General features: G+C 40.9%; 1 protein-coding gene across 1 annotated transcript in view; it reads left to right on the forward strand.

Annotated features, from left to right (window-relative positions):
- The window catches only part of LOC104267062 (bifunctional heparan sulfate N-deacetylase/N-sulfotransferase 3), a gene marked incomplete at its 3' end in the record, with an annotated part of 32,845 nt that extends 18,899 nt beyond the window's left edge, over window positions 1-13,946 (forward strand). The window contains exons 5-10 of the mRNA XM_009879383.1: window positions 320-448; window positions 7,698-7,880; window positions 9,388-9,484; window positions 10,336-10,459; window positions 13,117-13,291; window positions 13,776-13,946. Of these exons, the coding sequence (XP_009877685.1) occupies window positions 320-448; window positions 7,698-7,880; window positions 9,388-9,484; window positions 10,336-10,459; window positions 13,117-13,291; window positions 13,776-13,946 (879 nt within the window). The remainder of the gene's footprint in view (window positions 1-319; window positions 449-7,697; window positions 7,881-9,387; window positions 9,485-10,335; window positions 10,460-13,116; window positions 13,292-13,775) is intronic.
- Window positions 13,947-13,983: the final 37 nt, after the last annotated feature.

Consider the following 13,983-nt stretch of genomic DNA (forward strand, 5'->3'; position numbering starts at 1 on the left):
GTAACTCAGGGGCTGAGCTCAATCTCCAGTTTCAAACAGAGAATGATGAATTTTTGGATGTTATGATTTCACTGATAATGCACATGTTGTTTCTTTCGGCATTTATTAATCCGTCGGTGTGAAAGTTAAACTAGATCGTTATATAATTTCTGCCAGATTGGTGATTCTGAATTTACCCAGCAATTAGCACAAAGGAACGTTATCAGTTATGTGCTACTTATCTGGCAATTATTGTCTTGTTGAAAGTATAAACATTTTTGGTTTGTGAATTTCTCTTGAGTCTTTTTTTTTCTTTTTTTTTTTTTAACTATAAATTCAGGTGCTTCCTAGGCAAACTTGTGGCTTATTCACCCACACAATTTTCTACAAAGAGTATCCAGGAGGCCCGAAAGAACTAGACAAAAGTATTCAAGGAGGGGAGTTGTTCTTCACGGTGGTTCTCAATCCAGTAAGTACAGCAGGATTTTAAAATGTCCTTTAAAAAATTTGTTAAAGGAGAGGTTACTGAGCGCTTCAAGGCGAATCAGGTGTGTCTCCCAGAGAGTGGCAATTGGTCACAGCGAGCTCTTCTGCTTTTTCAGTTAATTAATTTGAGAGTTAGTATCAGGTATGTTCTGTTAGTTGCACAAAGTTAAACTTACTTTATTTTACAGTTGGTCTGTTAGTAATGCGGTAGTAGCAACCTTTCTTGTCCCTCTTTCCTTTTGCGTGAAATAAGAACCCTGAGATTTAATTTTGAAAAGAATTCAAGCGTTAAGAACTGAAATTACTACGAGACAAGTACCTCAGGTCAGTTTTGCTGCTCTGCCAAATTCATAATCAAGATGTTGGGAACACTCAGTGGTTTGAGCAAGTTGCAAGCAAGGAGTTCTTTTTTTTCTTGAGATTTTTGGAGTTGATGATTCAGAATAGCTTCAAAGAAGAGATCCAAGTAAATGAACCACGTAATTAATACATTTACTTAACCTTTCATTTATATTTAATGTGAAAACAAACAGCAAACGAGGCTAGGAGTCTGCAGAGCACTGACAGAAGGCATGGGATTGCATCAGCTGCATCAAAACTGACCTTTTAGACAAGGTTTTAGGTGAGTTTTTCATCTGAGCTCCCCACGAAACACGTAATTACAATTTACCCATTTGATACAGAAGGAATGGCTAGGACTCATCAGAACACCGAAGGGACGCAACCTATTTCCACTCAAATCCCTTGGAATAATAGCCTAAATGTATTTTGTGCCCTTGTCTAACCTTCCATAATTTAATGGAATTTCCAAAGTACGAAACTTCTGTCAGCGATTTATATGCAGATGTTTTTTCCAAGCCTCAGATTCTTTCAGGCTATAGTTTTGCTTCTTTGAGAGCGGTTACCGTGTTTTGTTCTCTTCTTCATGTTCACCTAGCAGAGTTAGAAAACAAAAATCTGATTTCCTCCCTTCTAGAGGATGGTTGTAGCCCTAAAAGAGCAGAAGTTAGAAGCACTGTTTTCTAAAAAGGAATTTTAGGGCAAAACTTGCCCAAGATCAATTGTCGCGCTGCTTTTAGGGAGAGGCTTTGCTCAGGTGGCGTGTTTGGCTTTTTAAATAGCTGCTTATAAACAGTTTCTAAAGTTCCGAGTGTTGGCCTGGCATGGAATCAATTTAAAGACTAGGGTTTTCATCTCAAAGCATTATACATATTCATACCGTAATTGGCAAGCCAGCGTTGGGCATAGATTAAGCATTAAAGGGAAAATTAAGTAGCTTTTGGAATTTGTCTAATTATCAACCGGCATTTCGGATTTCATAAGCCTTCCTGTGTTTTCATTATATTTGCTGGGGTTTCCTAACGTGAAACACCCAGCTTTTCAGGGGATGCAAAAATTCTGTTACGAGGCATTTTCTAAATGTTATATTCTACTGCTGTAAAAACTACAAAGAAGAACCATGACCTAGGAATCATTACAGTGCTAAATAATATTCTCAACGAGTGCGTAAATATTTAGTTTCCAAAAATGGAAAAAATGGGTGCAAATGTAACAACGACCTTTGTTACATATCCTGGTTTAATTTGGATAACTGCACTTAAAGGAATGTAGTTTCTGAGGTGTAGGTTACCAAGCTGAGGCTTTGGGAACGGAGAACCCTCTGCTGAAATAAATTCCTCTGAGAACGAACCCCACAATTTCTATGTGGTTTGGCCGTGGGATGGTAGATGTTCACAAGAGAGTGTGTGGAATAAACCACAAAAACCCCGCAGAAGCATCTGCCAGCTCGGGACATGAGAACCAGCCCTCCTGCCCTGTTCCCAGGGCTTTGTGAGAGTCAGAAGTCCCGCAGGTAAGAACAACGTCAGGAAATGTTGCTCTGCAGACGCTCGCTGCCGGTTCTGTTGCATCTGGGAACTGCGAGTCGCTTTGTTGGAGTAGCTGATGTGGGTCGGCAAGCTCTGTTTGTGGTTCTCAAGGGCTGAAGTGCCACCAAGGTGGAAAGAGCTGAAGCAGTGACACAACACGCTGCCTCCTCTTCCCATCGTATTTTGGGTGTGTGCCTTCTGGTAAAGGTCTTGCTGATTCAGCTGCCCTTAGGAGAGATTGTACCGTATCAGGAGCTTGCCCAAAATGGTTTACAGATAAAAAAAAAAACAAAAAAAGCCTTCAGCAGCCCTGTATTATTTATATATTGACTTTATTTTTCCCGCGTTATCAGTTGTATGATTGACTTTTGAAGGAGGTTGTGTGACTTGCACTGACTTAGCCAGGGAATTCTGTAGCAAAGCCACAAGGAAAACGTGCATTGTAGAAGACTTTAGTGATGAGCATCTTATTCGATTAGACAGCTCTCTGTCTTCATTATATTGCACTGATACCTTTTTTCCTAGCACTGTACTGACTTTAAAACTTTTTAGCCAATAGTTTTCCTGATAAACTTGCTGGAATCTTCGGTGACTGCAGATTCATCTGTCTCTTAGTAGAAGGCACACATAACCAAGCCTTAAAATGTTGTTTGGACTGGAGGAGATACAGATCAGGAGCTTTGCCATCCCACAAGATGAAGATCTCAGGGAGAAGGGTGGTTTCTGAAAATCTTCTCTGCCTCCTCTGTCCCCAAGATAAACAGGAGAAGAGGATGCAGTGGTGGCGTTACATGCATGGTCATGCACTCCCTTGCCCTGCGTCCGCTTGATCCTAAACTAATTACAATCTTCCTACGCATTCAGTTCTAAGTATTATTTTCCTCTTAGTTTTTACCTCTCCCAAGTTGCAGGGAGCAGAGCTGTTATTAAGCTAATTGACTTTGCAGCAAGGGAGAAATTATCTCCTTTAGCAGCGAAAATGAGACGATTTATACAAGCGTCAGCAGAACCTACTGCAGCTTAATGTGACCCTCGACGCGATGAATAGCCAGGCTTGGGGACTGCAGAGGAAAATAGAAAAGCAAAGGGATTCAGGCTCAATTCTTTGCTTTCTGACAAGCGGGAAGGATGACAAATGTCACGAGTCTTGGAAATTCTCGGAGGGAAAGCCTCATACTAGTGGTTTACAGCTGTTAGTGAAGCAACTCTTTTGGACAGTTGAAAAACCAAGTCGCAAGCGTCGTGAGCAATTTGCAGAGAAAGGCAAAAAAAAAGTTTCCGCAACAAGCTGGAAAAAACCTCGGGTTTCCTGACCGTCAGATTAATAATTCAGAGCTAGACGCAATCTGTAATGTTGTTTGATCTTCTAAATCTTCCCCGGCTCCGTTAGATTTATAGTGGAGACACCGCGACGGAAATGAGATCCAAGTCGTTGGGTTGCTGTCCTGGCAAGTGGGCAGATCCGCGGCAGCTGGGAACCCAGAACCACAAGGAGTTGCAAGCTGAAACCATTCTGTGCTGGGGTTGAGCTTTTTTTGGTAGCATACGAGTCTAAAAGGAGCATCTTTTGACTGTTAAAAATACACGTTTGGTCGTAGATTCTGCTCTCTCGCTCATTATTCTTTCATTTTGTTAGTCTAATGGAGCAAAAGCAGCTGTTCCTGAGTCTCTGAACACCTGAAATGAAACTGTTGTGGGTAACACGGAGGCAAGATCGGAACTGCAAACAGAGTGTGCACAATGCCAAATTAATTGGAATATAGGCGTTCCGAGAGTTAGATGTACTCCTGTGGCCTGTAAACATTTGTTCAGGGGCTAAAATACCAGTGATATACTAAATAGTAACACATCTGCTTCCAGTGCCTAGCAGAGAGCACATAATTAATTGTCAGTCATAATCTAACTTAATTTTCAAGCATCGTGCTTTTTTTGTTGCAAGGCCTCTGTGCTGCCTTTTCAGGTTGTTGCACAGACTGGAGGGTGACACAAAGCCCTTGACAGAAGTACCTTGATGTCCACTTTAACACTATGAATTTATTCACGTTGGATTGCCTGCACTACATTTTTATATGGTAAAAAAAAAATAAAAAGAAAGGCGGGCCCAAGCTATAAACCATAGTTAGTACTAGTTTTTTCTTACACCAGCTCTTCTAGTTCCATATGATCCATTTGGCTGTGGGAAGAAAATACTGGAATTTCAGTATTAGAAGCATGTAATTGAAAAATAAATATACGCACATTGGGGCGCATGCTCAAAAACTATTTTCTTGATAGGTTTGGAGAGCGCTAGCTTGGTGGGCTAGTGTTCGGCAGGCTTTTTATTGTTCTTCTGTGCCTGATTTGTTTCGCTCTGCTGTAGATATGGCCACTTCTTTTCTTTCCTGAATTATTGCTTTAAGCAAAACCAAACGGAGAAGTCCTCCCGGTGCATTACGCCGTTAAGGAGGTGTAAACAGAAAAGGAGGTTGAAGAAGAATAATAGTGAGGTTTAAATGCAGCCTGTTTATCTGCACAAGTTTTGTGTAAAATGGAGTTTGAAGGAGAAGTGAGGGACGATTTGCTCATCAAGCTACGTGGCAGGGAGTGGCAAGATTCGAAGGCTGAGCAGCACAAAGATGCCGGCTCTGCTGCTTCCCATCAGAGCTCACCATAAATCAGTTTTGTCCCAATACAGAGAAGGTTCCTAATTGACCTTTCCAAACCTTCATGGGGAGTTTGTTATGAAAACCACAAAAAAGAGCCTGTTACCAAGACTATAGCAGTGTCCTTATTTTTATATTTTTACTAGGTTCAACATCCTAATACTAGTGATTTTGCAGCATTCCATTTTTTTTTCACTATTCAGCCCACTAAACCAATACCCTTCGCTAGAAGTCGGTTGACTCGGTGAGATTTTTTTTTCATTTTATGTAAGTTCTTTATCAAGCATCTCTTGTTTTTTTCTGCTCTTGATACATAAACTAGATCGTGTTGGTTCATCTTTTGCAGATACGTGTGCTTTAATAGCAGCAACTCGATCTCGGTCTACGATTCGTTGACCTAGAAGCTGTTGACTCCAATTGGGAACCGTTGTTGTGTGGAAATAGGCAGCACAGAATGAGCAGTCAGAAAGATAAAAGCTCTTTCTCCTGAGCGCTCGTCCTCGTTTCCCAAAATGGCAGTACTAGTCAGAACCCCAAAGAAAATTAGGGCTAGGGAAGGGGGAAAAAAGCAAAAATAGCCCTGTGCCCTTTCAGTTTGGGGAAGGAGGAGTGCAGAAATGCTGAGGAGAAACCAAAAGGCAGGGGGAGCAAGGAAGGAGCTGCTGCCCGGAGGCCAGATTTATTCCCAAGCCATCATTTTAAAAATTGTCTGCATTCCATTTCAGTCTCCTCGCGAAAGATATTAAATCCTGTGGGGAATGTGCATTGAAGTGCAACCGGGATGATAGTTTGTTTATGAGGAACGACTGAAAAAAGGGCGATCCTTCTCGCACCGAGATGGAGAAAATGTGAAGATGCCCTGAAAGAAAAGGTTTTACAAGAGGGCTGGAAATAATAAAATCAAATAAGCTCTTTTTAACTGAAAGGGAGGCTAAAATGCTTGTTAGAGTAAATATAAATTCTCTCGCAGCTGCTTCCCTTTTGAAGAAAGAAAAAAGAAAGGCACGAAGCCGTATGTGTATTTTACAGCATTTCCCAAAGGTGCCAGATCATTGAACAAACAGTGTTCCTTACTAGATTCCGAGATGCCCATGAAGGATTCCTTTGCTATTTCCCAAGCTGTGGTTTGAAGAGACTGAATCTGTGATAGCGTATTAGTTGCTGCAGAAAGAGTGATCCGCAGAGGTAGTGGTAGTGATTTTCTTGGGGATTTATTTGAGAGGCTTTTGGTCAGGTTTGCCTGGAAGAGAGCTGATCTGTGCTATTTCTGATACCTCAGAGGAGACCTTTTCTACTGTTAGCTCCTGTATTTGGTTACACTAAAAATGGATTTCTCGACAAGATTCAGGCATTTATGTTTCAAACCAGCATTTGATCATCTTTTTGGTGTAAATAATTAACCATAAAGTATTTGACATAAGGAAAAATAACGTTAAAATTGGAACTCTGATATATTTTCTCCCTGCATTGACGCAGTTTCATATGCTGGAATTTATTTATGATGATACGCCTGATCAATTTTTCAACCTCTGCTCCAACATTCTTAAAATTACAGTGATCCTCCCTTCATGGAAAGAATAATAGGTTATTTTCCCTGAACTACCAATCTTTTCTCTTGCTTTTTCTTCCAGTGCTGTAGTTGTTGGCAAGGTAAGGAGTTGCCAGGAGCTCAACTGACATTGTAAACGAAAAGAAAGATTGTGGCCTAATGATTTTTCACTGCACATCTGATTTTACTTGAGTCGGACGAACTGAAGCCCTCAGCTTACCTGATGAGCCAAAAGCTGTCACCAAACGACACTATTAATAAAACACATTTTCTCTGGCCATTCACTGCCAGTGCTCTGTAGTGTTACACCTACAAAAATAGCAGTTCAATAGCTTTGAACTTTTTTGAGCCAGCATTTTAAATACTCTGAAAGCAAAGAATAGAGCTGTAGATTCCAGTTTTTCATTCTTTTTCCTTTTTTTAAGTTGAAGGCTGGAATTATGGTCGCGATAAGCCTTTTTAAAGTGGCTTATATCAAGTTTTACTTTAAATAGAAATTGCCCATTCGTGGCATTAGCAGATACATTTTTGAGAGAGTCATGTTCTTCTGCTTTCTTAATGGAAATTACTTTGGAGAATTTATCCTGGGAGGTTTTAGATTTTTTTGGTTTTGTTTGTTTCTGTGTACGGTTCGAGCATCTGCCTGGTGCTTGCAGAACAGCTTTGTAGAACAGGGGAACTACTTATCCTACAAACCTTAAAGAGTTGGAGCAACAAGTTTCAAATCACAGCCGCAGACATCAGCTCTCCTCTTGGCTTCTGACTTCTTTGCTCTTCCACAAGTCGAGAAGAACTGGCATTTCTAATATTGCAGTTTGTATTCCATTGGCACGAAAACTGTGGCTGTTGGCTTTTGTTGTATCCTCCATTAAGTGAATTTACATAAAGATGATGTAAATGATGTACGACCTCAGGGTAGGACTGCGTATCCTGGGTCACACACAGCTTGTAGTACCTATTCCACAATTTTCCTCATGGATTGCGTTGACTTGAGAAGGAGGATGTAACTCCATGAAGAGCAAAGATAGCAACATCTACCTGAATCTGATCAGCTCCAAGAGCAAAATGCAGATGCAATGTGTGTTATCTGTGGTTATGCTGCCATCTAGTGAGGCAGAGAGTCAGTAATATCTAATACCTACTGCCTACTTGCTTTATTTTGTTTTTTTAAAGATCAGCATCTTCATGACGCATTTGTCTAATTATGGAAACGACCGCCTGGGCTTGTACACCTTTGTGAATCTGGCCAACTTCATTCACACCTGGACAAACCTGAAACTGCAAACTCTTCCTCCGGTGCAGCTGGCTCACAAGTATTTTGAACTGTTCCCTGAGCAAAAGGACCCACTCTGGCAGGTAGGCAGGCTTCAGAAAAGGAAAAAAAAAAACCCTCTTGGTGGTGGTTTTTTGTCACGCTCTTTGTTTCACTTTCCTATGGAGAAAAGTGGTAATATTTTGAGATTTACAAGTTATTTCGGTAAAACAGCTTATTGAAGCTGTGATGGGTTTCTGTGTCACTAAAATCTCCGTAGAAAGGTTGTGAAACTAGTAGGTCCCAAGATATGCCATTAAATTTATCTTTATTTCATGTTATTAGTGACTTGACTTGCTTTTAGAAATGTGAGAAGTGCGGGACAGGCATGTGGTGGTGTTCATCTTCTCCTTGTGCAACCAAGAGGAATGAAGCATTTGGCCTTTAAATAAATGAACTTTTCCTCCGAGTGTGCGGGAGCATCCAAAAAAAGACAAGAGCATTAGGACCATGGCCACGTTAATGCCAAAAATGTGTCGAAGCTTGCTTACTCACATGTTTTCTAGCACTGGATAATGAATTGCACGCTTTGAATCCGAGATTGCAAATTTGGGCTTAAATATGCGACTTGAAATTCAGACTGCTATTCAATAAAACGTAGAACTAGAGGGGGAAAATGTTGAGAATTTTGGGTAATGCCAGGAGAGAAAGAATTAAAATGTGGCAGTTAGCTTGGAGCCAAACGACTTGAATAAATACAATTACTTAGAACAGACATTTGTAAGTAACAGTGACGAACAGGCGCTGGAGGTGGGGTCTTTTGTCTGTGATGACCTGAATCTCAAGAAGAGATGTGGTTTTTTAAGACTAGGAGACTGGTGATTCCCTTCCCCTCAGTGCAGCACTGTCAAACAACAGCATCAAACCCTGCTTGCGAGTAGCATTTCTAAAACACATTTCAGCTGCTTCAGCTGAAAAGCAGCCAATGAAAACACAAGATTCAGTATTAGGCGGTCATTCGAACTGGAGGGTCAGGATATCTATTTGTGAATGGCAAGTCTTCAGTTTTAACCTATCTACTCTTTTAGTTTAAAAGCTACATCGTGTATAGGGTGGTAGCTAGAAAAGGTAAAAGAAAAAGTCAGTCATTAGATAACTAATCAGCAATTTCAGGTCTTCCTACCTTGTATGCAATTAATCAATTGCTTTTGAGTTATTCTCATATCTTCTGTGTTTGGGGTCAGATTTGTCTTTGGTATAATTCCACTCAACATACTGACATTTTGTGGGAGAAATGATCTTTTCCTGGGCTCTGTTGGGTAGCCAGGGTGCCTATAACTGGGTAGAATAAAACCCACAGCTTGCGTAATCAAAAAAAAAAAAAACCGAAGAGAGACAATTTCTGGCCTGGTTACATTGCAGATACCTTTCTGAGTCACTGAAATAGTTCATTAATGCATAACAAGGTTTTCTGTCATAAGGGAGAATACCACCCTGTGGTAAGAATATCTGCACACTGGTGAAAAAATCGCTGATTTACATGAAAATAATGTGACAAGCATGTCGAGTGTGATTGCCAATGAAATTCTTATTTGCTGTTCTTCGTTTTAGAATCCCTGTGATGACAAACGGCACAGAGATATCTGGTCTAAAGAAAAAACCTGTGACCGATTGCCAAAATTCTTGGTCGTAGGACCCCAGAAAACTGGTGAGATTTTACTGTATTTCAGCAGGGCAGGTGACATGTAAGTGCGAATGATTACCTCGATTAATCGCGTTTTACTCAGACTGCTGTGTGTAGAGATTTAGATCATGGAACAGCATCTTTTGTTGCAGATACCATCCAAATGTAGTTTCATCATTTAACTTAAAAGAGCAGAGAGTGCACGTGGAGAAAACGCAGGGTTCGGGGGTGCGTCGGATTTTTTTTGGCTTTATGTCAAAATGAGGAAAACCTTGATAAAGAGATCAACAAGATCTTGTCAAAAGTGAAGGAGGGAAGGACAGACATTTTTCAAACCCTGGAGTTCTGCAAGTTACTGCTTGTATTGTCCGCCCTGAACGTGTCTTGTTCGTAGAAACTTGTTATTTCCTGGCATTTATTTCAAGTCGAGAAGTTCCTAATGGCCAGGTTGCATTGCAAGGTTGCAGTAGTTTATAAATTAACTTAATGGTTAATTTTCTTGTCTGTAATCAGAAAATGCGCTTCCTTTCATCTTCACCAACCCCCCGTAGCTACCGAGCGCAAGGTTTTTGAATTGTTTTTTGTGACAGTCTTCTAAAAACCAAGAGTTATTTTTGAAACGCAGTTATTAAACGTGTGAAAAACAGATTTTAGCGGTGGCGCTCCAGTTACTGCATTAACTAGTGACAGTTCTTGAAACATCTTAATTGAAAAGCCCAGGAAGGCCAGATTCTTAGGTGACATAAATGAGCATCCCCTCGCTGAAATGAAATGGAATAGAAGTGGTTTAATGCATCTGTGTGTATGAACCCCCAAAAACCTATGTATGTTTTGTTTGGGTTTTAATTAATCTTGGACTTTAATCTTATTTGCAGGTACCACAGCCTTGTATTTGTTCCTGATCATGCATCCTTCCATCATTAGTAACTCCCCCAGCCCAAAAACCTTTGAGGAGGTACAGTTCTTTAATAGAAATAACTACCACAGGGGGATTGATTGGTAAGATGGGTTATTAGTATAAATATACAAGTTTCTATATTGTGAACAATACAAAAATGACATTACTGTTGGTCATGGTAACTGCTTATGCATGGAGAGTGAGATGAAAAAGTAACCCTCAGTGTCCTTCTAAAATGATAAATAAATGCAAGTGAGTAACAATCTTAGCGCAGAATATCACAAACACGCTAACTTTTGTGAGGCTTTCTTGTAAATATCCATACATTAACATTAAAAAAAACAGTAAAAAACACGTATTTCTCTTTACACGTGCCTTTGAAATCAGGACAGTAACGGCTGTGAGTTGGATGTATGGAGGCAAGAATTATGTTTCTGCTGGAAATCTTTTTTCTTAAGGTTAAAAAAAAAAGGGTAGTGTTGGGAAGAGGCATTTTTTACTTTAAATAGGATTTAAAATAGCAATCAGGTGAAAGGGGGACAGGGGAAGCTGTGCCCACAGCTCCGCCCCAGAAGGTCATTCTTGATTTCTCTTACTTTCAGCAAGCACTACAAGACGAAAAGCGCTAACGTGCTGGAGTGACTGAGGAGCACCAGTAAAAGATTATTGATATTTTGTCTTGGTTTTTTTTTCCCCCACCGGTTTAAGGGGTTGGTTTTATCGCCTTTGACTTTGCAGTCATCCATAAAATTAACGAAGCGAGCACAGTTATTTGATCTCGGCGCAGATACGTCTGTTCCAGTTTCTTCTTAAGTCACTGAGATTTTACAGAGTTATAATTGTTGCGGCAGATTCTTATTTCAAAGCGCGGTGAGTCAGCCCGTTATTAGCAATGGAGAGACGCCAGCAGAAGGAGTGGAAATTAGAAAGCTGCCGCCTTGCTGCGGAGACTTTTGAAGTCAGTGACGATGACGTGCAAGCAAGGCGTAGCAGGTCCCGGCTGATAGAGACAGCCTGAGTACAATGAGCCACTTTTGTCCACAAAAATCAGTGTTTTCATGTTGCTGGAAAACCACTTTGCTGCTTTTCTCGTTCCTCCTGCCCTCCCCACTTTCCCAACCCATGGATCCCATCTGTTTGTTAGACGTGTGCCCAGTTACCTTCATCTCCGTGGATGTAGCTGCGTGACTCTTGGATTTGCGTGCTCCCTGCCAGGCAAATCTCCCAGACCTTCACTTCTGTAGTGTATTTTAACGCTGGCATGTAGGGAGCTTACCAACCTGTCATTAGATACACCTTGTTAGTCCATAGATTGGCTAGGATTCCCTCAAGGCAAGAGTACTCACAAAAAACAATAATTTCAATTGCTTTTATGGTTGTGGAGGTGGAGTTTTTTTCCAGAGCTGACTATGACTTAGTCGTTGTCCAAGCTCACGCTTAGACCAAGGCTCACTACAGGAGCGGGAGAGGGTTCTTTCAGCCCTCGGCATCCTCAGAACCTCTCGAAACAGGTACAGATGCCCATTGTGGTCTCCCAACAGAGGTGGCAGAACAGTGCGATGAGAACTGGTGTTTAGTTGCTGGAAATGCACCTAGAGCAGATTTGCCTGTCGTGCCTATTGCCTCTTTCCTAGCTGGCCTTTTCCTTTGAAGTCCGTGTTCTGCAAAAACATTCGGAGGTCGCACCATCAGGTTGAGTCACTCATTTATAATAATTCCATTTGTGAGTAGAAATTGGTATTGCTTCATCAGTTTCGTCAAATCAGCCCTAATATATTGGGGGAAATAGAGTCCTTCTTTTTTAACTCAACGAAATAGTATTATGGTCTTAGATAATTGCCCTAGCGCTAAGCAGACAGAAACAATAAACTAGCAGGGCATTGACAGCCTTTCATTCTGTTCTGGCTCATTGTCCTCATATTTCACCATTTTTACATGCAGTCTGCATGTGAGACTAGCCCTAGCTACGGAGCTTTGTACCAGAACTTCTGAGTCCAGTTTTGAGCATCTTATGCAGGGACCTGCCCGTGACATCAGCCCTTTCTGTGACGTCATTTAGGTCTCTCTGCTACAAAGTCTATGAGCTGCTACTCTTAAGATTTTGAATGTACCCACAACTATTATTCCTTATCTAAGGTGTAGAAAACTGTCCTCTAAAGACCAGTCCAGATTTACCTCATCAATACAGATTTTAACTGAAAAATCCACAAAACAAACATTTCCCATTTACTCTTTTCTCCGGCAATAATGCAAAGCGGTCTGAGGGCCACCGAGAAAGCCTCTAAGTGACACAGGAGATCACTGGAAATGAACTGCAGCTTCTTGATGGATAAGAAAAGCTCACAAGGAAAACTAAAAGGAAAACAAGCCACATAAACGAGCTCTTTTCTCTTTTGAGTAAAAGCACTTCTGATACTGCACTGTAATTGATGTCAGCAAAAGGGCAGATTTGGAAGACTCATGTTCTGCTTTCGACCTTGCTAGGAGTTTGTTCTGACTGAAAAGTGCGAATTCACAATTTGTAAGAAGATACATGACTGTCGTAACGTTTTCATCTGGTTACTAAAGAACAGCTGCAGCAAGAGGAAAGCTGCACCAAGTCAAATATGATCAAAAACATGATGTAAACTTTTGTTTGCTTTTATTTGGCAATTAGGATATTATTTTATTCGACGATTCTAGAATAAAATATACGTAACAGATTCATCAGCCTTCGTGTGACTTGTAAGTAACTCTGAGAATGACGTTGCCTTCCTAGGTACATGGATTTCTTCCCCGCTCCTTCTAATGTCACCTCTGACTTCCTCTTTGAGAAAAGTGCCAACTATTTCCATTCTGAGGAAGCCCCGAAACGAGCTGCTTCCCTCATCCCCAAGGCCAAGATCATCACCATCCTCATCGACCCATCCGATCGAGCCTATTCCTGGTACCAGGTATGCATTTTGAAGAACACGGGCAGGTACAAATCAAGGTTTCCACCATGACCACCCTTTCCTCTGTAGAGCTTTTCAGTATATGTTATTTATAAAGGGTTTGGGTTATTTATAAAGGGTTTGGCAAGACAAGTTTTTATTCGCCAGTCAGTGCGTTCTATGTGATCACTCTTGGGCTGAACGTAAACCTGAAAATCTTTCCAGGGTTGAAATTGAATATTTCAAAAGTTTGAAATTCCAGAAAGCACCTTTCAAAAGTTTGCCTGTCATATAAGCACGTAGAAATGCTGACTTATTCTGTTAATTTATGTAACGTCACATAGAAAAATTAGTTTGCAGACACAGTTCACGCTCAAAAGACAGATTACGAGATAGATGAAGAAATTGTTGTCAGTAAGGCCAGGTCAGTAAGAGCAGCCAATTCTGTCTTGTTTGCCCAACTTTTGTGCTCGGTGAAGTTCCAGCGGTGTAACTTCTTTTACAGCACCAGCGATCGCACGAAGATCCCGCAGCTCTGAAATTCAGCTTCTATCAGGTGATCACAGCTGGACCTCGAGCCCCCACTGAGCTTAGAGCTCTCCAGAAGAGATGCTTAGCACCTGGCTGGTATGCTACCCATATAGAAAGATGGCTAACTTACTTCCCACCTTATCAGGTGAGTAAAACTGTAACTTCACATCCTAATTTATATA

Source organism: Apaloderma vittatum, unplaced genomic scaffold (assembly GCF_000703405.1).
Source record: "Apaloderma vittatum isolate BGI_N311 unplaced genomic scaffold, ASM70340v1 scaffold16532, whole genome shotgun sequence".
NCBI classification, from domain to species: Eukaryota; Metazoa; Chordata; class Aves; order Trogoniformes; family Trogonidae; genus Apaloderma; species Apaloderma vittatum.